Genomic DNA, 27582 nt, shown 5'->3' on the forward strand with positions numbered 1-27582 from the left:
CGCCGCTTTGCTTCTGCCTCCTGTAGAGGGGCCAGAGTGGAGAAGGGGGTGCTCCCCGGGGCAGGGGCTGCTGAAAAGGGGAAGCAGAGGCACCTGCCTCACCTGCTCACTCACGACTTCACAGAACCGGGATCACAACGAAAAATGTCAAGCGGCGCGACTCTGCGGTCCACGTTGTGATGGCTGAGCTCCTCCCTTCCTTACCCCGCCCTGTCCGGGAGAGTGCGTGAGGGAGGGGGAAGGTGGCCCCCGCCGCGAGCCCCTTGCCTCCACCTTTAGAACTCCCACTCCAGGGCCTCCTCGCGATTGGCAGCCCTCTCCAGCCGGTAGATGATGCTGTTCAGGTTGGCCATCTTCTCGTGCCGCCGCTGCAAGTTGGGGTTCACCTTGGTGCTGGGGTGCAAGGCCCCGGTTGCGTCGGCAGTGGGGCTGGCACTCGGCACTTTGGCAGGGAGGGTGCCGGGTGGGGATGGGGAGATGGGGGCTGAAGAGGAAGGAACAGGTGACACAGACATCATGAGGCCCGGCGAGGAGGCAGCTGAGGGTGAGTTCAGCGACACCTCTAGGCTGCAGCGTGAGGACTCTGAGGCCGACTTAAAGCTGAGAGGGTCCGGGTGTAGCCACTCCCCGCCCTCGCTCTCCTGGAGGGGCTGTAGCGAGGGGCAGGCTGGGGTGGTCCCGCCTGGAAGAAGGAGCCCTGGGGCTGCTTTTGGGAGTCCGTCGTTACCCAGAGGGTCAGGATGCACCTCTCTGGGGGAACCTTGGCCTTTGTCCAGCTCCTTTGAGTCCTGGCTGCCTGCCTCTTCCTCAGCATCCTCAGTCTGTTCCTGTTTAATCCTCACTTGCGTCTTGTCCGGGGTGGTCAGGGGTGTGATGCTCTCCTCGGGACCCTCCTGAAGCTTTAGTTCCTTCACGGTAGGCTTTTGGTCCTCAGCCTCAGAGTTGGGGCTCTGCGGAGTGGGGTCTGGGTGGGAGTGGCCTGGCGGTAGGATGCCAGGACCCCCACTGGGGTCGAGATCTGGTTCCTCTTGGGTCCCCTCCACCAACATCTCCCGGCGCATCCGGGACCTGGGGCAGAGACGGCGGTGAGCAAGGGGCTGGACGGGGACCGGCTAACCCTGGAGTCAAATCACATGAGTGGCCTTCTGACCCCACCCACTTCCCTGGGGGCTCACTAGGCATAAGCTTCTTCACATGCAGCATCTTAGTAAGTCCTCTCAACAACTCTGCAAGGTGGGTGCTATTATTATCCCCACTTCATAGAGGAGGAAACAAGGCTCAGAGATGTTGAATGACTTGCCCCAGGTCTCACAGCCAATAAGTGGCAGAACCAGGACTTGAACTCAGGATTGTTGGATCCCAAAGCTCACAATCTAGACCTGTGCTGTCCAGTGCAGTGACCACTGGTCACACGTGGCTCTCTCATTATTAAAGTTTTTATACTGATTACATGTTGAAATGGTTATATCTGTATATACTGAGCTAAATAAAATATACTATTACATTAATTTCATCTGTTTCTTTTTATTTTTTTTAATGTGGTTACTAGAAAATTTTATATTATATATGTGGCTTTCATTGTATTTCTATTGGACAGCGCTGTTTTAGAGCATTTTTCAAAGTCAAATCCAGATCTAGCTTGTGGCAATAACCCCCTGCTTCTTTCCTGGAGAGACTCTTAGACATCAGCCCAGAAGGGGAAACTGAGGCACACAGAATAACTTGTCTAGGTCACCAAGGCACACAGAGGCAGAGCTGGGACCAGAACCTGGGAACCCTGAACTCCAGTCCAGAACCCATCCTCTCTTCACTTCAATGGCCTCCCTGTTGTCAGAGGGAAACTTATATATTATGTTTTAGAGCAGGAAATGATAGGAATGGGTCTAACTCCATTAACTATTTTCCTAATAGCATGAGGTCCAGAGAGGTCAAATCACTTGTCCAAGGTCAGAGAGCGACAGGGCTTCCTCAGCATCTATCTTCAATGCTGTAGCCCTCTGCCCTTTTTTATTGATGACATCATATATTATATTAATACCATTATTTAATAATATTAATAATAAAGTACATGTTACAGATAAATAATACTCACATTTATAAATTTTAATTATAAACATCATAATGATGGGTGCTTATCATGTATCAGGTGCGGGGCCAAGCACTTTTGCAGGTTATTTCATATTTTTCATAATAACCTTATGAGCAGGATACTAGTCTCACTCCCACTGACAAAGATTACAAGGCTCAAAGAGGCACTGGGACTGCTACGGTCACACAGCCAGCAAGTAGTGCAGTTGGGCCCTGAACCCAGCAGTCTGGCTACACTCTCCTGCCTCCCTGGCTCCCTGCCCAGGTGGGGGAATGGGGCCCCATCCCAGGATCCTGACCCTGGAGGGACTGTGAAGCGTGATCTGGTTCACTTCTCTCTCTCAGTCCCTAATCCCTCCACAAAGGTGGCCTTGCCCACCTTCCAGGAGATTCTGTCATCTCCTTCAGTCCCCTCTAGAGGGAAAAGCTGCTGGGACCAGGGGGAGCGCTAGTTGTTTCTGGTAAGGTGGAATCTGAGAGTGTTTTGGGATGGCTCAATGCCTGAGCCTCTGTCCTTAGAGCTTCCAAACTGTAGATCAAGTATAAATATGAGGCTCATAGTCATTTACACCATAGTAAAAAGTAGTCTTTTTCTTCAATTCCTGACTCCCAAATCTATAGCAGGTCCTCCCTGGTAATTTTTTCTGAAAACATCCTATTGTTCACCTTTCCTAGAGCTCACTGAAGGTTGTAATGATACATTAATATAAGTACTCATTTAATAGTGACCTTCCCTGCTAGTCTGTAAGAGATGCTAAGGGCAAGGACTTTGTCTTGTTCTCTTTGGTGCTTGGTACAGAGTTGGTGCTCAATAAACATTTACTAAATGAAGTAATGTATTCTTCTACAATTGTAACTCTTTGAGAGTGGTTTCTTTTGGGAGTGGAATTCTCTCTGCTTATTCAAAGCCCAGCTCAAAGGCCACCTCTCTATAAAGTTTTCCCTAGGTAGAATTCCCTTTTCCCTCAGCCCCTTATTCATTCCTGTTTTACCATTTATTAGGTTGTTGCAAAATTATCTGGTTTGTGATTTTAAGCTCCCTAGGGCAGGGATGATAGCTTTGAACCCCTGTATCTCCTGACCCTAGCTCACTGTGCATACATGGCAAATATTTGTTGAATGAATACATTGAATAATAATGGAGGGCTCAGTTCCTGTGGGAAACAAGAGGGGAGAGAATGTCCCCTGGGAGAGAAGGAGGGCGTGAGGCTTTAAGGACCTATGTCATTTGCTGTTTGGCAGGCTCTGGGTCTGAGCAAGATTAATAAGCAATATTTTACAAAGTATGTACACTTGAAGTGTTTCATTTGATCCTCAATTCAGCATTGCGGGGTTAAGTATTAGCTTCCTTATCTGTAAAATAGGGATGAGACTCAGAAAGGTACAGTGATTTGCCCAATAACACACAGCCAAGGTAGGACTTGAACTCAGGTCTGTGTGATGCCCATGCCTGGGCTGTGGAGAGAGATTTCAGGCATTCCACCCTTCCAGGCTCCTCCTTCCTCTTCTCTCTTGGTGATCAAGAGACTCTCCTCTCTGGTACCACAGAGGCACCAGAGACATTTCTTGCTCAGGGGGCTTGGTGGGGCGTGCCTCAGAGACGGTCCTTGAAATCCCATCAACCCTTCTCTGCAGGGCTCTCAGGAAGCCCTTCTGCGGTCTCCCTGGGAACTGCTGGACCCAGTCAGTGCCCTCAGCCAGCCCTGGGACTAAATTCCCGGGCAGCCCAGCCCACGGCAGGTCAGCTGCTCCTAAGACTAGGGACTGGTGAGTGGGAGGAGGCGCCACAGAAATAGGAATCGCCCATTCCCTGAGGTGGATGGTGCCCGAGAGGCCGCCACAGGGGTTTCCTTTGGCCTCAGGAGTGGGAGAGGCCAAGAGCCCCAAATCGGGGCTCTGACACAAGGTTCAGTGGGTAGTTTGGGTTCCTCAGGCCTGTGCCCCAAACACCATTCCCTGTCCCTTCATAGACGCGGAGCAAGCTGGGTGAAGTCATAATAAAGACAGTGACAATAATAATGTCAACACCTACCACATACTGTGTGCCAGGTATTTTATGTAAATACGTTAGCCCATCAAATCCTCAGGACAACTTATATGAAGTAGATCCCATTATGGTTCCCATTTTATAGGTTAGAAGACTGACGCTCAGGGAGGTGAAGTCCCTTGCCCAGGCCTCACAGCTGGAAATGGTTGAGCTGGGATTTACCAATAGATCCAGGTCTGCCTATGTTATAAAGCTAAACACCTAGCAATATGGTCCTCCTATCTCCCAGAGGCCATGCTGGGCTCCCTCCAGGCCCCGGGACAGGGAAGGGGTCCGGCTGAGACCCCTGCCCACCCTCCCAGTGGCCACCCACTCAGTATCCCTACCTGTAGTTGTGGAACCAGTTGATGACGGTGTTGGTCTTGAGGTTGAGCTGGAAGGAGAGGAGCTCGATGGTCTGCTGCGAGGGGTAAGGCTCCATCTGGTAGGCCTTTCTCAGTGCCTCCTTCTCCTCAGGGGCCAGCACTACTCGGGGCTTCTTGATTTGCAGGAGGCTCAGGTCCTGGGGCTGCAGGCAGGGGCTGGGGCACTCGGAGCGGGTGGCTGGAGACTCACTGTCTGAGCCGGTGCTGATGAGGCCGTACCTGCGCTTCAGGTAGGCTGGGGCGGGCGGGCGGGTGGGGGAGGGAGGGGGGGAGGGCTGAGAGCGGCCGACCAGAGGCCCATTGCTACCCGAGCTGAACCAAGCATCAGCCAGCGGTCCTCAAAGCCCTCCATGCCCCAAACGTAGGGACCCCCGCCCAGTCTCAGCCTTTTCTCCTTTCTTACTCTCCTCTCACTTCCTCCTAGCGAGCCGCTTGCCTACTCACACCTGGTCATTAGCACTCTAATTGTTAACATATGTAGAGGGTTCGCCTCACAGACAGGAAGGAAGTGCTCGAAAAATGGTGCTCTGCAGCATTCTCTTGATTGTCAGAAGTGTCCCTGAATTTCACTACTATTGTTGGGGGCAGGGGCAGGACATTAATTTTAAACGAACATAGTCATTGCATGATGCATCTCAGCCTCAAATTGTCAAAATGTAGGGGAAAAAAGGCACACCTCAGAATGGAGGAAATAAGGCATTAGGGTCTCATTTAATCCTCACAGCAATGCCCTGAGGTAGATGCTGTGACTCTTACTTTCAGATGAAGTAGAATGAGGCACAGAGAAGGGAAGTAACTTGCCCAAGGTCACACAGCCAGGAAGTGGCAGGACAAGTTCTCAACTGTACAGCTGTCTGATGCCAACAGCCGGACTTGACCCTGCCCCATGTGCCGCTTACAGTTTGGCTTGACCCTGGGCCCTCATCATGAACTGCCTTGGTGCCCTGGATGACAGCTTTCCAACTCCTTGTATCTTATCTCCCAACTGGACCCTGAGCTTTTTAAGATCCAGGAATCCCTTATTCACAGCATGAGACTGGGAGGGCACAAAACAGGTGCTCAATGCCAGCTCATTTTTTCAGGGATATAAAATAATATTAGACCATGTAAGAATCTGCAAATTCTTGTCCACTTCCACAAGGGAGGATTCTTGTTTGCTGGGTCAATTCTGTGCTTCGTTGTGTAGAAGCTGGGTAATGGGCAAAGGAGGTAATACAATAGGGAGGTGATGCAGAGGATGGAGGGATCAGAGAGAAAGGGGGTTTGCGGAATATACAAAAGATTTTGGAGTAGTTGTCGGTGTGGGGAAGGATGCTGAGAGAGATGGGGTATTGGAATTTTCAGGGGAAAAGTAGTAAATGTTTTAATGGCTTGCAGTTATATTCTGTGGAATTGCTATTTCTTGTAGCCCCACACCACAGTGAGAATGGACTCACTGGGACCCTGAGTTTATCTGGGTTAGAACGAGATATGATTCCAACGGGAAAACTTGAGGCCAGACGCAGAGTACCCAGTGCTTACCTTTTTTCTCCAGCTTCTTCATGTCCCTCAGCTTCTCTACATTGTGGGGGTCATTGAGCCACAGCTGCATGCGCACAAAGGGCTCCCGCCCCTTCAGGCTCAGCTTGTGCCAGGGTTTCGGTCGGGACAGCAGGTCAGACACGGAGCCTTGTGTCAGCCCCAGGATGCTCTCCCCAAATAGCCGCTGCCCTGGAGACAGGGGAGGAGGGCAACCTGTAACCCCCAGGCTGGGCAGAGGTGCTCCCAGGAGAGACAAGAAATAGGCCAGAGACATGGGAGAACCCAGGGACTGTCTCCACTAACTCAGAAGGGAGGACTAGACACATGGGGGAACCCACACCCAGTGTGTATCTGGAAGAGACCTTTCTGCAAAATATGAGATGGCGGCGGGCAGACAGCTACCAAACGAAAATGCTTGCATAATTTAGATGTTCTTCACTCCTAGGTGATCCCTGAGATTGTCTGCAAACTTCATGTGTACAAATTAGTATCACCTTGTCAGAGAGTAATTTGACAGGTTTTATGAAAATGTCAACGTGCACATCCTCTGACCCAGCAATTCCACTGCCTGGGATTTATCCTCCAGTTGTATTTGCCCAAGGGCACAAAGACACATACAGACACAGTTTCAGAGGCAGCAGGAAACTGGGAACAAGCAAAATGCTCATCAGTTGGGTAAAAAATGTGGGGCATCCATGGCCTGAAAAATTTTGCAACAGTGACAAAGAATGCAGGTGGTCTATTCATTCTAAACTGGAAGGGTGTCCACAAACAGTGTTAACTTTTAAAAAGCAAGTGTAAGGACAGCCTGTGTGTAATTTCATCTATCTAGAAAAAAGAAAAGAAGAAACTAGGTGAACATATATTCTTGTATGTGTTCAGAAAGTGTCAAAGAAGGGGGAGGCAGGGGAGATTTTACTTTTTTATTTAAATTTTAATTCTTTTTTTTCTGTACTATTTGGTATTTTTAAATAAAGATGCCTTATTTTTATTATAGAAATTGTAGTGAAAAGTTGGGGCTTGTGTGTATCCCTCTGGGATGGGGGCTTGACTCCCATTTGAGACTTGGAGGAGTTTGTGATTCAAAAAATTCAAGAATCCAGATTTCTCCTCTGTGCCTCCAGCACTGGATCAGGATTGTGTTAGAGTCTCACTGTTACTGGGATTCTCTAAGTCCTCCTGGAAGGAAGTTTTGAAAGCTGTGGGCTCAGGATTTTAGGTCCTTTTCAGACGCGTATTGACCTCCCTGTGTCCCACTCCAGAGACCCAGGTCAGAGTCAGATGCCTCCCAGAGGGTCCTGTATGCCCCAGGGCTGACTGGCACCTGCAGGCAGGACCCCAGTGCCTGGGATCTCACTGCCGGCACTTTCCTTAAGGCAAGTAGGAGCCAAGCGGGGCGGGAGGCAGCATCCCTGATTCCCGCCACCCTGTACCTAGGTTGTTGTCTGTGAGGACCTCTTTGACCCTCTTGGTGATGGAGTACGTGTCCAGCTCGGGGGACATGGCCACAATCTCCTGGATGCCCCCTGTGGTCTGGCTGCCTGAGTACATCTTTCCACCCAGCGAGGAGCTGGAGCGTCCCTCCGGCTGCTGGTTCTCCTTGCTGCTCTCCAGTGTCAGACTCAGGGGCTCCTGGGATGTCTTCTCCGGCGGCTCCGTGGGACTAGGGGGTGGGGATGGCGAGGACCTTGGTTCAGTGGGACTGGCTGTGGGCCACAGAGAGACAGAGAAGGCGGTTACTGCAATCTGGCATTGACATACATGATTTGGGCAGGCTTGTTTGCTAGAGCCAAGAGTTGGCAACACCCCTTTTGCAACCACCATAGTAATATCTCAGGCAAGGACCATCCTGGATGTGAAAACTAGCAGGTGAAAATTAGATGAGGAATAGGATATCCACATAGTCCCAAAGTATCTCCCCACAAGATACTTATTAATTACAAAGGGAAAAATAGTAACTTTACGGTACAGCTACCTGCCAGACACCACCTTAACCGAGTGATCAAAGTTAGCATCACCAATCATAGGACAATAAACAACTGGTGCCTCCTGATACGATGTACTGAGAAGGACACAGCATCACTTCTGTGATATTCCTGCCCAAAGTGCACAGTCTGAATGTAACCACGAGGAAGCATCAGACAAAGCTGAAATGAGCCAGTCTACAACATGACTGGCTTCTAGTCTTGAAAAATGTCAAAACTGAAAAACAAAGAGAGGCAGAAGAATGGTCCAAACTGAAAGAGACTGAAGAGACATGATGACTAACTACAAGTTATCCTGAATCTGATCCTGGACAGGGAAAAATAAAATTATATAAAGGTGATTACTGGGACAACTGAGAAAAGTTGAATATAGATGGTGGGTTACGTAACAGTATTGTTATTATTGTAAAATTTCTCATGCTTGGGAAATACTTGTTGGAAACATTTAGGGGTAAAGGGACATGATGTCTTCAATTAATTTCTCAAATGGTTGAGAGAGAAAGAGCACAAATATGGCAAAATTAGCAACTGGTGAATCTGTGTGTAGGATCTAGGAAGTTGGTTGTTCTATTGCTTCAACTCTTTGGTAAATTAGAAATTACATCAAAATTGAAAGTTAAGGAAAAAAAGGAGTTGGTAATGACCTACAAGTCCAACTACTGGGCATCAGCTAAATAAAATACAGTGAGTCCCTGCAGCAATTAATGTAATGAAAAGATGTCCACATAAGATGAGTAAGTTCTGGGATCTGATACACAGCATGGTGGCTGTAGTTAACAATTCTGTACTATATGACAGTTGCTGTGAGAGTACAGCTTTAATGTTCTCACTATAACAACAAAATGGTAATTATGTGAGGGGAAGGATGTGTTAACTAACCTTACCACGGTAAACATTTTGCAATATATACATCTATCAAATTGTTACATTGTCTACCTTGAACTTACACAGTGTTCTATGTCAAATATATCTCAATAAAGCTGAAAAAAGAACAAGAAGAGATGTCCACAGTACCTTGGCATGTTAAAAAAAAGTGAGTTTTAAAACCACATTTTTCATTTGTCAAAAGACATTTTGTGTGAATGTATATTTAAAAACCACTTAGAAGTTATCTTGGGTGGGATGACTTTGTCGAACCTCAGTTCCTGAATCTGTTAAATGGGGCTGTAAAACAAATAGCGCTACACTTGCAACTGTCCTACTCAGGGCCTGGAGAGGACTCGAGATAATGCGGATCACCTCTTGAGGAATCAGTCACTCACTGGACTTTCCAGCGTGAGCTGAGCCTCTGGACAATCCAGGGAGGGCAGGGGACTTGCCTAGGGAGGTGCCCCTAATAGGGAGGGGCGTGTAGTACAGGGTGTCTAGGAATCCCTGTGCCGGTCCACAAGGTGCCTTCCAGCGAAGTAGAAAAAGGTACCTCTTCCTCAAAGTATTTAACTGGTGCCTGATGGAAATTTGTTAAGATAAACATAAAAATGTATGATAAGTAGGAAGTAAAGGGAGCCCCATAACCATCCTGCAGTGGCTTTGATTCTAGAAAGGACATCCTGAGCCTCTCTCTGCTGTAGATGGGTTCTTCCTTCCCTGTGGGCAACAAGTAGATCACTCTGATCAGACCACTCTCATGCTTCAGAACCTTCAATGGCTCCCCACTGCCCCTTGCACAAGAAACGTGTACCTCCTTGTCCTGGTGTTTAAGGCTCTGGACTCTCTTGTCCCTGCCCACCTCACAGACCTGGAACAATTCACAGTCCCCTCAGTTACCCCTCTCCCCACAAACCTCCTAGGCTCTTCTAAACCCCTGTGCCTTTGTTTAGGCTGGTCTTCCCACTCTGAAAGCCTTCCCCCTAACCTTGAACTCCTATGTATCCTTGAAGACCCAGTCCCAAATGCCCCTTCGCTGAGGTATACACCTTTGGGGTCTAAGAGCACCTTGACTGCACATTGTCACACTTCACTATAATTTCTTGCTTGTGCCAGATCTCTTCCTTACTAGATACAACAACAACGGTGATGATGACGCCAGTAATTCATGAAGCTTCCTTTTACTGAGCACTTAATGCCTAGCATAGTGCTATGTGTTTTACACCCATGATGTCAAATCACATTCATAACACCCCTAGGAGGTAGGTATGATGGTATCTCCTTTTACAGATGAGGCAACTAAGGCCCAGAGAGGTCAGGCAATATGTCTAAGGTCACAGAGTGGCTACTGGCAAAACCAGGACTTGAGCTCAGGTATGCTTATGCCCGACATGGTCTTCTCATCCACTAAATACCAGCCCCTGGAAGGCAGAGAACATACGTTAGTCTTAGAGCCTGGGGAGGCAGGAGGTGCTTTTGAGTGAATACATTTCAGTCAGGACCACTCAAATCTCTGTTTCCACAAACCTGGGGTCCTGGTGTCCTGATCTGTGGGTAAGCAGGGGACAAGATGTCCACCCTCATCTGCACTTACCTCCCTTCCCAAACTGTGTATGATTCTGCCTCCCAGCCTTTACTTTTGCTGTTTCTTATGCCAAGAACACTATTCTTGATTGTCTTTGCCTAACTCTATCCGTACCTCAAATCCTTCCATTACAAAGAAAAAAAAAAAAAACAAAACCAAAACAATTAGACATTGGGGAAATACCAATAAAAATTATGAGATACCACTTCATACTCACTAGGATGGCTCCAGTAAAAAATGGAAAAATAGCAAGTGTTGGCTTGCTGCTGGAATGTAAAATGCTGCAATTGCTAGGGAAAACAGTTTGGAAATTCCTCAATAAGTTAAACATAGAATTACCATGTGACCCAGCAATTCCATTCCTAGATATATAGCCAAAGGAATTGAAAACGGGTGATCAAAGACATGTTCATGAATGTTCATAGCAACATTATTCACAGTAGCCAAAAAGTGGCTTACCCCTCCAATGGGATATTATTTAGCCATAAAGGGGAATGAAATTCTGACACAAGCTATAGCATAGAAGAATCTTCAAAACATCATGCCAAGCAAAAGAAGCCAGACACAAAAGACCAGATATTATCTTGATTCCATTGATATGAAATGTCCAGAACAGGTAAATCCATAGAGTCAGAATGCAGGCTTGGTGGTTGCCAGGGGCTGTGGGGGAGGAGGAAGTGGAAGTGACTGCTAATGGGTATGGGATTTCCTTCTGGGGTGATAAAAATGTCCTAGAATTGTACAGAGGTGATGGTTGCACAACACTGTGAATGTACTAAATGCCACTGAATCGTACACTTAAAAAAATGGCTAAAATGGTAAAAAAAAAAAAAAGGATTTGGGACCTTTCACCAGTGTGGGCTCTGAGGTGGAAACCCTGGGAGGCAGGGGAGTCTAACAGCTTCCAGTCTTGCCTTCTAATCCTGGCTCTGCCACTAACTGGCCAGTGACCTTGGGCAAGTCACTGTGCTATTCAGACCCTCGATTTCTTCTTTTGTAAAACTGAAGGACAAATAGTCCCTCTGGTCAAGATTAACACAAGGATTAAAGAAGAAAACACTGTAAGTGGTTAGCACTGTGTGTGACAAGTGACCGCCGTCATTATAACAGTTGTATTAGTCCTCAATTATAAAATATTATAAAATATTTCAAAGCTACAGAAATGTACAGAAAAGTCCTCCCTCCCTTCCCTGGGCCTATCACCTTAATAGATGTTAACACTGCCCTATTTGCTTCAAATTTCCCTGTTTGTTTTAAAGAAAAAAAGGAACAGAGACAGCCAGAGCCCTCCGGTCCCCTCCGCGTCTCTTCCTGGCCCCTCCCTGCCCAGAGCAGCCCCTCCTCGCAGGCAGGTGGGTGGTGGCACCTTCTTTCATTTCTTGTCTGTGGGCATTAACTTCTAAAACAAACACCATCACTGGGAGGTAAGATTTTGTTCCCTGACATTATGTTTCAGGTACTATTCCTGTTGATACCCATTGATCTGGTTCATTTCTGTGAACCTGAGATATGGTTTTTGTCCTATTGACCAATCCCCACTTTAGAGATGGACAAACTGACTGAGCTGAGGTCCTCGGACTCGGAGTCTGGCCTCTCTTTGTCTCTGCCTTTCTCTGGTCTCAGCAGGCAGGTCAGATGTCCTGTTCTGGCAGCCATCCCCCTCATGGCCTGGGTAGGCATCTCACCAGGGCCTTGATGGATCTGCCCACTGATTGTCACTGGGGAGGGAGCTTGAGCTCCTTGGAGTCCCCACCTCAGGGCCCCAATCCCTCTACTCTCAGGTTCTGTAACTTTGGGCAACTCTCTGAGCCTCAGTTTCCTCACCCAGGAAAAGTTCAGACTCCACCCTGCCTGTGCATCATTAATGGATGGATAACAGCTGCCCAAGGTCCTGTGCTAAGAATGATTCTGAGGCTGCATGCTGGATTGCTGGGAGAAAGAGATCAATCAGCAGACTCCTGACAGGATGGGAAGGAAGGTGGGGCTCCCCATGCAAAGTATTTTTTCCACTTGCTCCACGCACCCGGGCGCCACCTAGAGGTTTAAAACCAGTGCCTGTCTGGCTGAAGGAAGGATGAAAGGGGAGCAGGGACACCAACTAGGAGCAATCTGCACTCTTTCAGGGCAGCAGCAGTGGCGCTGGGGCTGTGGGGACGCGGAGGGGGGCAGACCCGGGCAGTGAAGCCACTGCACAGACTGGAAGAGTGAGGGCTCTTGGCACTTCTGGGGCCCTGTCTACACTCACCCTGGGAGGCGCTGGGCTGCTGGCTGACGGCCTGGCCGAGCTGGTCCGAGAGCCACAGCTGCATGCGGATGAAGGGCTCCCGCCCCTTCTGCGTCAGCTTGCTCCACGGCTTCGGCCGGGACAGCATGTCACTCACACTGCCCTGTGACAGACCCAGCACCTGGGGATAGGCAGGGCAGGAAGGGTAGGTCAGCAGGTCCCTGGCCATCCCCTCCACCACTCTCCCCAAAAACCCTAAGGCCCACTGTTCACTCCTGTTCTGAGAGGCCAGGGCTGCCTTCATGTGTTCTTCACTCCCCAGGTGCCTGCTGTGTGCCTGTGCTGTAACCCCCACCTGCAGTGCCCTTCCTGATTTCCCTCCATCTAAAAATCCTGCCTCAGGACTTCCCTGGCAGTCCAGTGGTTAAGGCTTCGCCTCCCAATGCAGATCCCTGGTTGGAGAACTAAGATCCCATGTGCCGCGCGGCCAAAAAACCAAAACATAAAACAGAAGCAATATTGTAACAAATTCAATAAAGACTTTAAAAATGGTCCACATCAAAAAAATCCTGCTTGGACTCTAAGACCCCTTAAGTGCCCCCTCCTCCAGGAAGCCTTCCTGTGTCTCCCATTCAGGTCATTTCTCCTTCCTCTGAGCTTATGACCCTTTGCCTGCTCTTCTGCTATGGCCAGAGGTGGTGTTTAAAACTACTTAACACGGACTTCCCTGGCGGCACAGTGGTTAAGACTCCATGCTCCCAATGCAGGGTGCCTGGGTTCGATCCCTGGTCAGGGAACTAGATCCCACATGCATGCCGCAACTAAGAGTTCGCATGCTGCAACTAAGGAGCCGGTGAGCCGCAACTAAGGAGCACGCCTGCTGCAACTAAGACCCGGCACAACCAAATTAATTAATTAATTAATTAAAAAATAAATCTACATTTTAAAAAGAAATAAAACTACTTAACAACTGGTACCAACCAATCAGGAGACCACCCCACCCCCCGCAAGCTAGGCTGAGCCTTAACCCTTTAGTGGATGGACCATGGGAGGGATGGAGGGTACCCGAGCAGGGTGGGGTAGGTGGCTATTTCCTAACCAGATGGACGGGTTTCACAGCTTTAACAACCGCCTTGCCCTTGGCTCCCCTTCCTCCAGTGCCCAGGGACAGCTGGAAACAGGACAAAGGGCTTTTGGGTTCACACAGACCTGGGTCTGAATCCTGCTTCTGCCCAGTTCTTGCCCACGCACACACACACACTCACACACGCATTCTTTCCAGACCGTGGACATGGGATGGGGGTCCTCCCTCCCCAGGTCCCGCGCTCCAGGCCCTGGAGCCTCTGAGGGTGGGCCCCGCCATCTTCACCTTCTCCCCGAAGATCCTCTGGCAGATTCCATTCTTGGCCAGCTTCTCCTTGACCTGGCGCGTCAGCTCCAGGGTGTCCACCTCACGGTACATGTAGAGCTCGTATTGCTCGGGGGTCAGGGGCGGCACGGTGGGCTTCAGTGTGCGGGGCACGTAGGCCGGGTAGTAGGCCAGTCGCCCGCCGCTGCCCCCCTCGGGGCCGCCCCCCTCGACCTTGAGCTCACCCACCCTGGGGGGCTCGTCCTCGCTCCCGGCCGCTTCTTCCTCGGGGGCCGTGGGGGCCTCGTCCCCACGGGGCCAGGCCCGCCCGTTGGGCTGGCCGGAGTAGCTGGAGGAGGAGGAGGAGAGTGAGGGCGAGACGGAGGCGTAGGGGCGGCTGAGGAGGCCGCGGTCCGAGGCCCAGTGGTGGTCGAAGTAGCCGGCATCGCCGATCTCTGACTTGACCTTCCGGATGATGCTCTGCACAAAGGCGGCCGGGGACAGGACCGTGAGGGATGTCTGTGTGGCACTGCTGCTGGTCCCCCCACTGCTGACACCACCGCCGCCGACACCACTCTCCTCCTGCTTGACGTGGGTCGGGGCCCCGTTCTGGCTCACAGCGGCCAGCGAGGGCCGCTCTGGGGGCGAGGAAGGCACCGAGCGGCCGCGGGGGCCTGCCTCCATCTCCAGCAGGGCCTGCTGCTGCGCTTGCATCTCGCGGCGCGCTTGTTCCAGAATGTTCTTGATGGCATCTTCTGAGGTGCTGGCGGGGGCTGTGCCATTGGTGATGCTCAGTGGGGCTGTCGAGTTCTTGGGCTCACCTGTGGGAAAGATGACAGGGTGGCTGGAGGCCCATGGGCAGGGCATGGATTGAAGGGCAAAGATGTTCACAGCACAGTATTTATACCAGCAAAATGTTGGAGGCAACCTCTTTGTCCAACAGCTGGGGATTGGTTAAGTAAATTAGGGTCCATCCCTATGACAATATTAGGCAGCCATTAAAAATCAGGTGGACAAATTATACTCCAATAAAGATCTTAAAAAAAAGAAAAAAGAAAAAAACTTAGAGAAAAAAAAAATCAGGTGGACAATGAGATTTTAGCACATGTGGAGAAAGTGCTCATGGGGATAATATAACATTAAAGAAAGACTTGTCTTTTGCATATGCTGTGATCCATCTATGCAGATAAAAGCAAGTCCCAGAAGAGGACACACAGTATAACCTGCTTTCTAACTGAGCTGTGAAATAAGCAATGTATTAGTGAAAAATCTTTTTTTTTTTTAAGAGTGGTAAACAAAAAGGAACACCAAAACAGTGTTTCCCTCTGCCCTCTTAGTGGCCTTTCCCATGCTGAGGTCTCCCCACCCCTGGACCAACCCAGATCAACACAGCCCTTCCTCCATTATCTGGTTGTGCAGTCTATACCCTAGTGGATCCTCACAGCCCCAATTTTAATTTCCAATTAAAAAGCAATAGAGCAATGGAATATTATTCAGCCATAAAAAGGAATGAAGCACTGATACATGCTACCATATGGAATAATCTTGAAAACATCATGCTAAGTGAAAGAAGTCAGACACAAAAGGCCACATATTGCATGGTTTCCATTCCTATGAAATATCCAGAATAGGTAGATTCATAGACACAGAAAGTAGACTGGTGGTTCCCTGGGGCTTAAGGGAGGTGGAGAGTAGGGAGTGACTGCTAATAGGTACAGTGTTTCCTTTTTGGGGTGATGAAGATGTTTTGGAACTAGATAGAAGCAGTGGTTGCACAACATTGTAAATATACTAAACACCAATGAATTGTTCACTTTAAAATGGTTAATTTTATGTTATATGAATTTTACCTCAATTAAAAAAAAAGTAGGGGCTTCTCTGGCTGGCGCAGTAGTTAAGAATCCGCCTGCCAATGCAGGGGACACGGGTTCGAGCCCTGGTCTGGGAAGATCCCACATGCCACGGAGCAACTAAGCCCATGTGCCACAACTACTGAGCCTGCGCTCTAGAGCCTGCGAGCCACAACTACTGAGGCCCCCATGCCTAGAGCCCAAGCTCCGCAACAAGAGAAGCCACCGCAATGAGAAGCCCGCACACCACAATGAAGAGTAGCCCCCGCTCGCCACAACTAGAGAAAGCCCACACACAGCAATGAAGACCCAACGCAGCCAAAAATAAATAAATAAAATAAATAAATTTATTTAAAAAAAATACATGCCTATTGTGGACAGCTAAGAATGCACAGAAAGTTAAGATGAAAATAAAAATCCCCTCTAATCTTTCCCCCAGAGGCAACCACATGAAATTTTCTCATGTTTTTCCTTCCAATCTGTTTTCTAACAACATTCATGGGATGGTCACACTTGATATGTGGGAGTGTGGCCTGGTTTGCCCTCACTTGGTGTCAACATGAGTATTTTTTCCTATGATTATAAGTTCTTCCATCTTTAATGGCTGCATATACCACTGAGGAAATACCCTGTGCTTTACTTACCTGATCCCCCACTGCTAGACACTTAGATTGTTTCTAGTTTGTCACTGTTGGAAACAACGATAAAGAGATAGCTTGTATATAAATTTCTGCCCCCATTCTGGACATTTCCTTTGATCCCCAAAAGTAGAGCTCCCAAGTTAGTGTCAACCACATTCATTTCCTTCCCAGAGGACTGCTAATTGCTCTCTGCTTAGCCTTCACTCTTGTCAGGGGCACGGGGGGATAACCTGGCACTCTTCCTCTTGTTGAACTCTTCACAGACCCTTCACAGGAAACCCCCAACTATGCAAAGGTTTCCCTCTATGATGTTGCCTTTTTAATTTCTTTGCTGCCTTGTTTCTGACCCCCCAGTGGGAGAGCACTGTTCAGGGAGTCAGGAGACCTGGGTTCTCCTTTGGTCTCTGAATAACTGTGAGTGTGTCTCCTCCTCTTTGGCTTCAGTTTTCCTGTTCAGTGGAAGAGTTAGATTAAACTGTTTCTCATGATTCTTTTCAACCCAATATTGTGTCTCATCTGTATGTGTAAGCCCTATCTAGCACACAGTAGGCACTTAATAAATGTTTGGGACCGGTTTCATGGAAGACAGTTTTTCCATGGACCGGCAGGGGGATGGTTCAGGCGAGTGATGGGGAGCCATGGGGAGCGGCAGATGAAGCTTCGCTCGCTCACACGCTGCTCACCTCCTGCTGTGCGGCCCGGTTCCTAACAGGCCGCGGGCTGGTACCGGTCCACATCCCGGGGGTTGGGGACCCCTGGTGTACACAGTAAGGGCTCAGCAGACTATATGGGTGGAGCAGTGTAGGCTCCCAGCAGGGTAAGCCCCTCTCTACCCTTTCCAGGGACCGGGAAGGGGAGGCATCTTGGGAAACTCTTGGCTTCCAGCAGCAATCAGAGGCTTGGGAATCGGGACACTTGCTCCGAGTCGCCACCATGGGGCAGCAGACAATGTAAAATGGAGTGGGAGTGCTGAAGCCAGCATCCAGTGCTAAGTCAGCTGTGGTCTACACTGCGTTGTACTACATCATGCTGGGTGCAGGGATGTGACTAGGTCCCTGGCTGCAAGAATCCCCCAGACTGGTGGGAGGGACAGCCACATCAGCAGAGTCATTTGTAACATGAATAAATGCAACAATGGAGACATAATGATGATAATGTAACGAGGACAGATAATTTTTCAGGGGCACCTTCTACATACTAGACCCCAGTTGAGTGCTTGCCAGGCCTGATCTCATTTGATCCTCACACAACCTTAAGAAGGGAGTACAAATACTGTGCCCATTTTAAAGATGAGAAAATGAAGGCACAGAGAGGCTAAGCAATTTGCCCATGGTCACACAGTTAATAAATAGCAGAGACAAAATTTGCAGCCAGGTCACTCTGGCTCCATTGTACCAAACAATACAGGTCATTATGGGGGATCCAAGGAGGGGTGGTATCTAATCCACCTGGATGGGGATGAGGGGCTTCCTGGAGATGACTTCTGAGTTGAGCTATAAAGTATAAGCAGGAGTTGGCCAGATGAAAGGTGGCTGGGGTGAGGATGGCATTAGGGGCACAGGGAACAGGAATGAGGATAAGCATGACTATAAACAGTTCATGTGAGAGGCACGGAGGGGTCAGGAGGAGTCTGAAGACTATAATAGGGCCTGTAGGCCTTGTTGAAGAATTGGGATTTTATCTGAGGGTAGTGGGGAGCCATGGAAGGATTTCGAATAGTGATATGACCATCTGTATCCTCTAGAAAGATCCCTCTGGCCTCTGGGTGGAGAATGAGCCAGAGCATGGCCTAGAACATCATTGGCAAGACCAGTAAATAGGCTACTGCAATAGTCCCAGCAAGTGATGATGGTGGCTCATTAGGCTGGTGGCAGTTGGGGTGGGGATGGACAAGCTTGAAAGAAGCACTCAGAAGTTAAGTGACCCCTGGATGGGGTAAGGGTTAGGGTTAGGGTTAGCATTAGGGTTAGGGTTGTTGGAATTTCCAGGAGTGGATTAACTCATCTAGGAAGAGTAAGAAAGTCAGAGGGCCTGGGGTGGAGCTCTGGGGGAACCCCACGTTTGAGGGGTTGATGAAGAAAGTGCACTGTGATAGGCTAAATAATGGTCCCCCAAAGATATCCATGTCCCAATCCCTGGGACCTGTGAACATGTTACCACACATGGCAAAAGGGAGTTTGCAGATGTGATTAGAGTTAAGAATTTTGAGATGAGGAGATTATCCTGGATTATCCAGGTGGACCCCACATAATCACAATGGTGCTTGTAAGAGGGAGGCAGAAAGATGAGAGAGAGACAGAGACAGAGACTAAAGATGCTACGTTGCTAAGGTGAAGGAAGAGGCCTGGAGGCAAAGAATCTGGGCACCCTCTAGAAGCTGAAAAAGGCAAGGAAACAGATTTTCCCCTAGAGCCTCCAGAAAGAACGCAGCTGTAGCCCAGTGAAGCTGACTTTGGACTTCCGACTTTCAGAACTGTAGGACGATAAATTTATGCTGTTTTTAACCACTGAGTTCTGAGTGTGGCACCCACTGAGGAAGCGTAGGAGGCATGGTTTGAGAGGTGGGAGGAAGCCAGGGGAACAGTGTCCCACTGGGAACTAGAAAGTAAGGTGCAAGAAGGAAGGTGAGACCGGTGGTCAGGGGGTGAGGCTCAGGCCCCTGTGCTGGACAAGCTCCTGTGTGAATACCGGTCACCGTGCCTCCTGCAAGTTGAGGACATCTGGACAACCCAGACCAGGACTGCCAACAGAACTCCGCAGTGAGGGCAACGTTCCGGAGGCGTGCTGCCCAACGTGGCCGCCACTCGTCACCTGTGCGATGTGGCTACTGTGGCTGAAGAACTGAGGTTTTAACTTCACTTAATTTTAGTTAATTTAAATGGATATAACCACACGTGGCTTGTAGCTCCATACCGGATAGGATCTGGCACTTTCCAGGCCTAGACCTCACTTGGCTGCAGGTTTGGAAAGAGGCAAAGAGGTTCTGACCTGCTTGGAATCCCCTCTGGGGTGGACGAAGGGGGAAAAGGCCTTGCCTCCTGCTCAGAGCAGGCCCTGGAGGCCTCGGGCCTCACCTGCTGTGGTCACACTCACCCCCCTTCTGCGACTCGATCTCCTTCTTGGCCTGCTCCAGGATGCTCTTGATGGCGTCATCAGAGCCGGTCTCCGGTGTGCGGATTCTCGGGGTGATACTGCCTGGGGGAGGAAAGGAGGCATCTGCTGTGGGGACCTGCATGTTGGGGGTCAGTCCCTGGAGCTGGGCAGGGTGACAGGCTGGTGCCCTCCTCTGAGGGCCAGACCGTGTGTGTGTGGCAGGACCACCACTTCGCTAGTCTGTGTGACAAACTGTGGACCTACAAGTGATTCTAGCTTGAAATAATAACAACAACAAAACCCACTGACGGCAGCCACCATCAAAGCTAACAGTTCTCAAGGAGTTACTACATGCTTTATGCTCATTTACCCCCTCCATGAGGCTGACAGATGGGGAAACTGAGGCACAGAGCAGCTGAAGTGGATTGCCTGAGGTCACTCAGTAGATGAATGGCAGAACTGGACACAAACTCAGGTGTTTGTGAGGTCAAAACTTGGGCCCTTCCCATGGATTACCCTAAAAACTGAGTCTGGCAAGGTTGGCAGTCACCCAGGCTGTCTTACGGATGGGTAAACTGAGGCTTGGAGGTGCTTAGCAGGTATCTGCCAAGGCAGCCCCTGGGGCCCAGACTTTTCCCACCATTATCAGCCCGAACGGCACCACAGTGGCCAGAGGGGGAAACTGAGGCACAGAAAGGCAGACTCACTTGCCCCGAGTCACACGGCTGTGAGGTGGCAGACCCAAGGCTCTGAACCCCGAGCTGTGCTCTCAGACCCCAGCCAGCCCCATGCCCTGGGCTGGGTCGCGGAGACCAGGTCTGAGCCTGTGCGCCGCAGATGGGCCCTCGGCCGGCACTCACCTCGCTGCCGCACCTGGATGGTCCTCAGAGCCAGCACATTCTGCTCGTCCGACAGGAACTGCTTCATCTTGATGAAGGGCTCCTTGCCCTTCACCGTGAGCTTGCGCCAGGGCTTGGGCCGGGCCAGGATCTCGCTGACCGAGCCCTGGGACAGGCCCAACACGTAGTGGCCAAACACCCGCTGCCCGATGTTGTGTTTGAGCAGCTGCTCCTTCACCTGGAATGCGATCTCCGCCGTGTCCAGCTGCTCCTCCTCTGTCCCGGCCCCCGCTGTGGCCACGCCGCCGCCACTGCCCTCCGCTGGCTCAGGGCCCCCGGGCGGCTCAGGGCCAGGGGCCGGGGTGGCAGGGGCCGGGGGCGGCTTGGCGCCATAGAAGGCCGGGGGGAACACCAGCAGGCCTCCCGCCTCCCCCTTGAAGGTGGCCGGGGGCATCATGTGCTTGGACAGCAGCGTGTCCCCTGCCAGTCTCTCCCCTGAAGCCAGGCTGGGGAAGGGGGACAGCGAGAAAGTCCGAGGGCCATCAGGGCCTAGGCCAGGGCCCAGCAAGGGCTGCCCTGGGCTGGGGGACAGGGGGTCTTCGGGCCCTGGTGGTGGTGGGAGCTGTGGAGGGGATGGGTAGGACTGCTCCGTGCCCAGACAATCCTTGATGGCATCATCCTCGGAAGGGTCTTCCTCTAGAACACCAAGGCAGACAGACAGAGGAAGCGAGGAGAGACAGAGAAAGACAGAGAGGTAGACAGTGATGGGGAGAGACAGAGACAGAGACAGGGAGAGAAATAACAGAGAGACACAGAGATAGGAAAACAGAAATAACATGGGAGAGACAGAGGCAGGCAGAGACAGAGAGACAGAGACAGACAGAGAGAGTGAAAGACAGAAAGCGACAGGACAAAGAGATAGAAAGAGGGAGACAGAGAAACAGTGAGAGACAGAGAGACACATACAAAGAGACAGAAATTTGGAGGGAGAGGAAGGGGGCACAGGGCAGGAGGGAGCGAGGACGAGTGCTATAGGCGTCCGGCAGCGCGAGGCGCCAACACTGGCTGTTTCTGCCACGCACACTCCCTGCCCCCTTCTCTGATCCCCAGCCTTCAAGGCTTGGGCCAAATGCCAGCTCTGGGGAGCCCCCCTCCCACCGTCAAGCACATTAACTGAGCACTCGTTATGGGCCCAGCACCTCGCCCTGGGAGGATTAACCCCCATCCCAGAGCAGGACAGCCCACTTCCTGGGTGCTTGCCCTGCACCCCTTGTCTGTACGTTTGTATTTCCCACGCTGCTAACTTACTCCACCGCACAGGGCCCATTACCGCCCCCATTTCACAGAAGAGGAAATGGAGGCAGCACACAGAAAGTCTCAGCTGGGGCCACATGGCTGAAAGGTCACGAAGCCACTGTGTGGGAAGAAGGGGCGATCTGGGGGAGACAGGTGTGTCTGCAGGCCATTCCCAGTGGTCTGCTGTAGGGGGTGTGGTGTGAATGCCCTCCTTGTCCCCTGTGACCTCTTCCTGCTGCTCTCGAAGGCTAGGGCATGAGCGAGCCCTTCGGGGGACCTCAGGAGGGCCTGAGTGAGCTGTGTGTCCCTGAGTGTGGGCGTGGGTGTGGGCGGCACCCTGTGGGACAGCGGCCTGCTGGCTTAGCTGTGGATGGCGCCCAGCTCAGCCCCTGGCACCCAGGAGGCGCTCAATCAACATGCCCGCCTTTTATCCAGCATCCTCCGGCCCGTGTGGAAGGCAGTGGTCTGAGGGCATGGAGGAGGCCAGAGACCCACGGGCAGCTCCCATCCCGGCCCCTCAGCCCCAAGAGCACCCCTCCTCCCCTACCAGGGCTGGCCAAAAGACCAGGCTTTTCCAGAAGGAATTTCTGTGCAGGGAAGAATGCCTCCTTTGCCATGAGCAGGGAGTCTTCGGGCTTGGCCATGCCCTGAGGAGACAAGAAGCAGGGCTGAGAGGGCATGGCTGGTGCAAGGCTCTCAGGGGCAGCCTGCCCTGTGGGGACACTCACCTGGGGGAGGCTGCAGGTGTTGGCGGCCAGCTTCATGGCTTTGAGGATGCTGCCAGAGAAAGTGGAGAGAGTGTGAGGCCGGCCAGTTCCCCAGGCCGGGGGAGAGGCACTACGACCTGCTACCTTCCCTGATGACAGCAACCACCCCACACCCCAGGACCCCATGTAACATGGGACCCACTGGACAACAGGACTTAAATAGTGGGCTTGTGAACTGGTCTGCTATCACCTGGAGGAGTGTGGCTTGAGCTCATCTGATTAAAGCATCATCCCCCTGCCCAGTTACAGCCCCAGCAAGGCTATGTTTTCCCACAGGCAGCTCTTGATGACAAAGGTCCGGGCATGACACCCAAGGTGCCAGTGGAGAGTTGACAAGGGTACCACAAAGTGGGGTCTGGTGGGAGGGAGGAAGATGGTGAACTTTGCCGAGGGCCCCTTGCTATCTTCTCAGGCAGCCCCCAGTCAGGGAAGAGGGCTTGGGGGGGCAGTCTATGGACCCCGCCCCACACAGTACCTCAGCTCTGTTTTAATTTCTTCATAGTCAGACTGTGCCTGGAGCTTCTCTTCCAGCTTCTAGAAGAACAAAGATGGTGAGGCTGGTCCACATCCTTCTGCCTGGGGACTCCCCGCCCACCTCCCATCTGCCCACCTCCTCCCCAAGACCTACTTCGATGGCCTCAGACTTGGCCGTGAGCTGCCGCTCCAGGTCTGCAATCTGGTTGGCGGAGGTCTCCTCCAGCTCCTGCAGAGAGTTCTGGAGGTGCTGCACATCCTTCAGCAGCCGCAGGATCTCCCGATCCTTGGAGGCCAGGGCAGCCTCAAGCCGAGGGCCCGAGCACAGAGCGAAGTTCACCTTATCCTGGGCACAAACAGGGGCTTGGAGGGGCCGGGAGGTGTGGGGCAGGGGGCTGCAGGGCTGCTGTGCTCCCCGGGGTGACTCAGCCCCTCTTACAGGCCTGTGGCTTTCCCCTTCCCACTTCCGAGCCTTTGCTCAGGCTGGTCCCACCTGCCTGGATGTCTTTCCCTCTTCTTGAAAAGAAATAAGGAGGGAGAAGGAGTGGTCAGAGAAAGTGTTTTGGAGGAAGGTATGTCTAAACTGTGGTGAAGTTCAAGAACAAGTTAGTGATTTGGAAAACTGCTTGGCAGCCTCTGCTAAAGGTGAAAATTCGGTGCCCTAAGTCCTGGTGGCATATATGCAGGAGAAATGAGGGCACTTGTGTACCAAGACACAGGATGTGAACGTTCACAGCAGCGCTCTCTGTAATAGCTCCAAACCGGAAACCCCCCAGATGCCTACCCACCAGAAAGTGGACAGACTGTGGAATACTCACACAACAGAATACTAGACAGCAACAAAAACGAATAATCTACATTTACTTGCAACACAGCATGACGACTCTCCCGGATATATCATAGAGCCAAAGAAGCCAGACACCAAAGTGTATGTGTGATTCTATTAAGATCAGATATCAAAACAGGCAAAACCCATCTGTGCTGTTAGAAGTCAGGGGGAGTGGCACCTGGATGGGGTCACGAGGGAGGCTTCCGGGCGCTAGAATGTTTTATTGTTTTTTTTTTAAAAATTAATTAATTAATTAATTTATTTATTTATTTTCGGCTGCGTTGGGTCTTCATTGCTGCGCGCGGGCTTTCTGTAGTTGTGGCAGCAGGGGGCTACTCTTCGTTGCGGTGCACGGGCTTCTCATTGCGGTGGCTTCTCTTGTTGTGGAGCATGGGCTCTAGGTGCATGGGCTTCAGTAGTTGTGGCACATGGGCTCGGTAGTTATGGCTCACGGGCTCTGGAGCACAGGCTCAGTAGTTGTGGTGCACAGGTTTAGTTGCTCTGCAGCATGTGGGATCTTCCCGGACCAGGGCTCGAACCCGTGTTCCCTGCATTGGCAGGCGGATTCTTAACCACTGCGTCACCAGGGAAGTCCCTAGAATGTTTTATTGTTGATCTGGATGCTGGTTATGGGCTGTGTTCACTTTGAAAAATTCCAAATGTTGTACACTTATGATATGCACATTTTCCCTTGTGGATGTTATACTTCAATAACACATTTGTTAAAAAGGAACAAAAAGAGCCCGCGTGCCGCAACTACAGAGCCCATGCGCCCTGGAGCCCGCGTGCCACAACTAGAGAGAACAAAGAGCAACGCCTGCACGCTGCAACGAGAGATCCCGCATGCCGCAACTAAGACCTGACACAGCCAAAAACAAAATAAATAAATATTTAAAAAAAAAAGAAAAAAAGGAACGAAAAAGAACTAGTCAGTTGGGTGAGGAAGTGGTAGTTATAGGGTGTTCCTGGCTGAGAGAACAGCAAAGGTTTGGGTTTCTAAATCAGGCCCAGGTCCCACTCCAGGCAGCAACAGACCCACAGGATTAGACCTGAGACCTTGCAGCCACGAGCCACGTTAGGGTGATTCCTTCCTCATCCTAGTTTGCCACCAGCCCCAAGCCCCACAACTTCTCCAGGTTTTAGGAAATGGCCCCTTTGTCCTGGTTGAAGATGAAGAGGTTTCTCTTTGAGGGGACCTGAAGTCAGGCTGCCCTTGAGCTCAGTTACGAATGAATCTAAGCAGCATTACAAAGAAAAAACAAAAAACAAAAAACAACTGACCACTACCAACCCCAGCTATTCTTCTGTGGAGGTAAATGCCAATTAAAGCAGGAAGCGGATGCCATTAACACATTAAATTAATTAGCATCGAGCACCACTGTTGTGCTCAGAAAAGCTCACCCCCCAAACCAGCAAAGTTCCTCGTGGCTGATTAGCACAGGCATTTGCTGGCTTCCATGGGGGTTAATTAAGAACCATTGGCAGGGCTTCCCTGGTGGCGCAGTGGTTGAGAATCTGCCTGCCAATGCAGGGGACACGGGTTCGAGCCCTGGTCTCGGAAGATCCCACATGCTGCGGAGCAACTAGGCCCGTGCGCCACAACTACTGAGCCTGCGCGTCTGGAGCCTGTGCTCCGCAACAAGAGAGGCCGTGACAGTGAGAGGCCCGCGCACCGCGATGAAGAGTGGCCCCCGCTTGCCACAACTAGAGAAAGCCTTCGCACAGTAAACGAAGACCCAACACAGCCAAAATAAAAAAAAAGAACCATTGGCAAATCCTCTCTGAGGCATCCTCATAAGCGCTCTCGCTCTCAGTCTTTCTTGTGTTCATTCTCTATGTCGTGCAGACATCAGGCACGTTGATACATACACACTGCCTCCTGGGACACGGGCACAGGTGCACACACCTCCGGACACAGCACACACTGACACATGTACCTGCGGGGATACTCATGCTGACAAGCACACGCACGGAAATGCACAGGCATCACGGAGACATGTCACCATCGCACGCAGAGACATGTATGTGCTCAGAGGCCACATGCTCACGTGGGCAAAAACACCCTGGACATACCCCAAACACACTAGTAATAGTAACACTGCATTAAATATTTACTGAGCATAGACTATAAACCAAGCACCATGTAATCCTCTCAATAACCCTATAAGGCAGGTCCTATTTATACAGATGAGGAAACTGAGGCACAGTTAGGTTAAGGATACAGTTATTTGCCCAAAGGTCACAAACAGACACACATACCCAGTAACACACGTTCAGAGAGACTCATTCCAATATTTAAATAGAAAGACAGATACAGACACACAGGTCTATGTATCAGGGTGTCAGGTGAAATGAAAATTATGCCGGCCACTTCAGGTTCATGAATGGAGACTGCAAATCACCCTGGAGCAGAACTGTTATTATGTAAGCAATCATGAATTTCATTCCTTGATATCTGGAAAGAAGGTGGACCAATTTACATAAGGAAGCCAGGCTTTCTGGAAGAGGAACAATGAAGACTCTTATTACATGACAGAAGGGTAGGTTGGGGTGGCCCTGATTAAAATCCCTTGGCAGGAAATGTCCCCAGGACCCAAAGGGGCACCAACCTGGAGGAATGAGAAAGATGTACTGACTAACTGGCTTAACACAGGAACCTCACGGTTGATGACTAAAGATTGGTTCTTTGTAACATGAGGCTGGTTGGGAAACCTCATTAGAATCACCCTGATATGTGTTAGGAACCCATGGCTGATACGAGTGTCAACCTCAGCTCTTGGTAAGCAGCCCCGCTGCTGTCTGGGAGGGACTGAGAACCAGTGGGGCATCCCTGCAGCAGTCCCGCACATCTTCCAAGCAGTGTGAGACCAGTGGTCAACAGCAACACCTGGTGGCAGCCACCAAAACTGCACGGCTGCTCTACTGATCAAACACACCCTCCTACCCACTCTTGCTGGGCATCTGGCAACTAAAATGATCCTCTTTGGCCTGACTAAATTCCAAAGTATATGGAATCAAGGTATATGGAAGCTTGAGCTTGAAAAGTTAAAAGAGCTGTGGCTGTTTTTGACCCTCTGCTGGTGAAGCAAGTCACAGTGATTATGTTTAACTACACACTGACCTTGGCAATTAAAATGCTATGCCCACAGTATGCACACAGAGACCCACACCCATTCATGGGCACAATTTCACACAAATGCACATGGTCCACCCACAAAATGTCACCCACATATTCAAACCCACAAACCTGGCCTTTCCCAACCCTTCCCCGTGGCTCCTCCACCATCCTTACCCCACTGGGTCCCTGAGGAGAGCAGCAGGCCAGGCGGATGGAGCTGTTGACGGAGGCAAGCTGTTCCCGAAGACTTTCCACCTCCCGCTGGGCAGCCTCGGCTCGCTGGGAAGGAAAATGGGGCAAGTGTCGTTAAGAGGTGAGCGGGACCACACTGGATCCCACCCTGGCCCTCCACTGCTTCCCTGCACCATCTCAGGCAGCAGCTGGGAAGGCAGGTCTGAGGGCCTGGGTCCTCTTTTCTGGGTCCTGGACCCTTGAGTTGGCTCTTGGTTTCCCTGGTGTGTATCCAAGAGGAGCTAGAATATTCCCTCTTCACTAGGGCAGGAAGGGAGATGCTGTATTGATGGAACTGGCAAGTTTTCACACGTTCCCAGGCCACTTCTGTCTGCCAAGTAAACTTCAGGCCTGGCTAGTCAAAAGGCCAGAGTTTGTCCCCAGCTCCTGTGCCATATGCTGTCTGCAGAGGTG

The 27582-nt window shown here is 50.8% G+C and overlaps 1 protein-coding gene across 1 annotated transcript in view; it reads right to left on the bottom strand.

Annotated features, from left to right (window-relative positions):
* Window positions 1-9: 9 nt before the first annotated feature.
* CUX2 (cut like homeobox 2) overlaps window positions 10-27582 on the bottom strand; it is a 267243-nt gene continuing 239670 nt past the window's right edge. Inside the window, exons 10-22 of the mRNA XM_057526567.1 lie at window positions 27112-27216; window positions 23145-23336; window positions 22992-23050; window positions 22478-22526; window positions 22297-22396; window positions 20475-21149; window positions 19615-19716; window positions 14052-14851; window positions 12704-12863; window positions 7455-7727; window positions 6022-6210; window positions 4462-4735; window positions 10-1068 (exon numbers count right to left, since the gene is read on the bottom strand). Coding sequence (XP_057382550.1) covers window positions 276-1068; window positions 4462-4735; window positions 6022-6210; window positions 7455-7727; window positions 12704-12863; window positions 14052-14851; window positions 19615-19716; window positions 20475-21149; window positions 22297-22396; window positions 22478-22526; window positions 22992-23050; window positions 23145-23336; window positions 27112-27216 — 3771 coding nt within the window. The 3' untranslated portion in view covers window positions 10-275. The remainder of the gene's footprint in view (window positions 1069-4461; window positions 4736-6021; window positions 6211-7454; window positions 7728-12703; window positions 12864-14051; window positions 14852-19614; window positions 19717-20474; window positions 21150-22296; window positions 22397-22477; window positions 22527-22991; window positions 23051-23144; window positions 23337-27111; window positions 27217-27582) is intronic.

Source organism: Balaenoptera acutorostrata, chromosome 13, assembly GCF_949987535.1.
Source record: "Balaenoptera acutorostrata chromosome 13, mBalAcu1.1, whole genome shotgun sequence".
In the NCBI taxonomy this organism is placed as follows: domain Eukaryota; kingdom Metazoa; phylum Chordata; class Mammalia; order Artiodactyla; family Balaenopteridae; genus Balaenoptera; species Balaenoptera acutorostrata.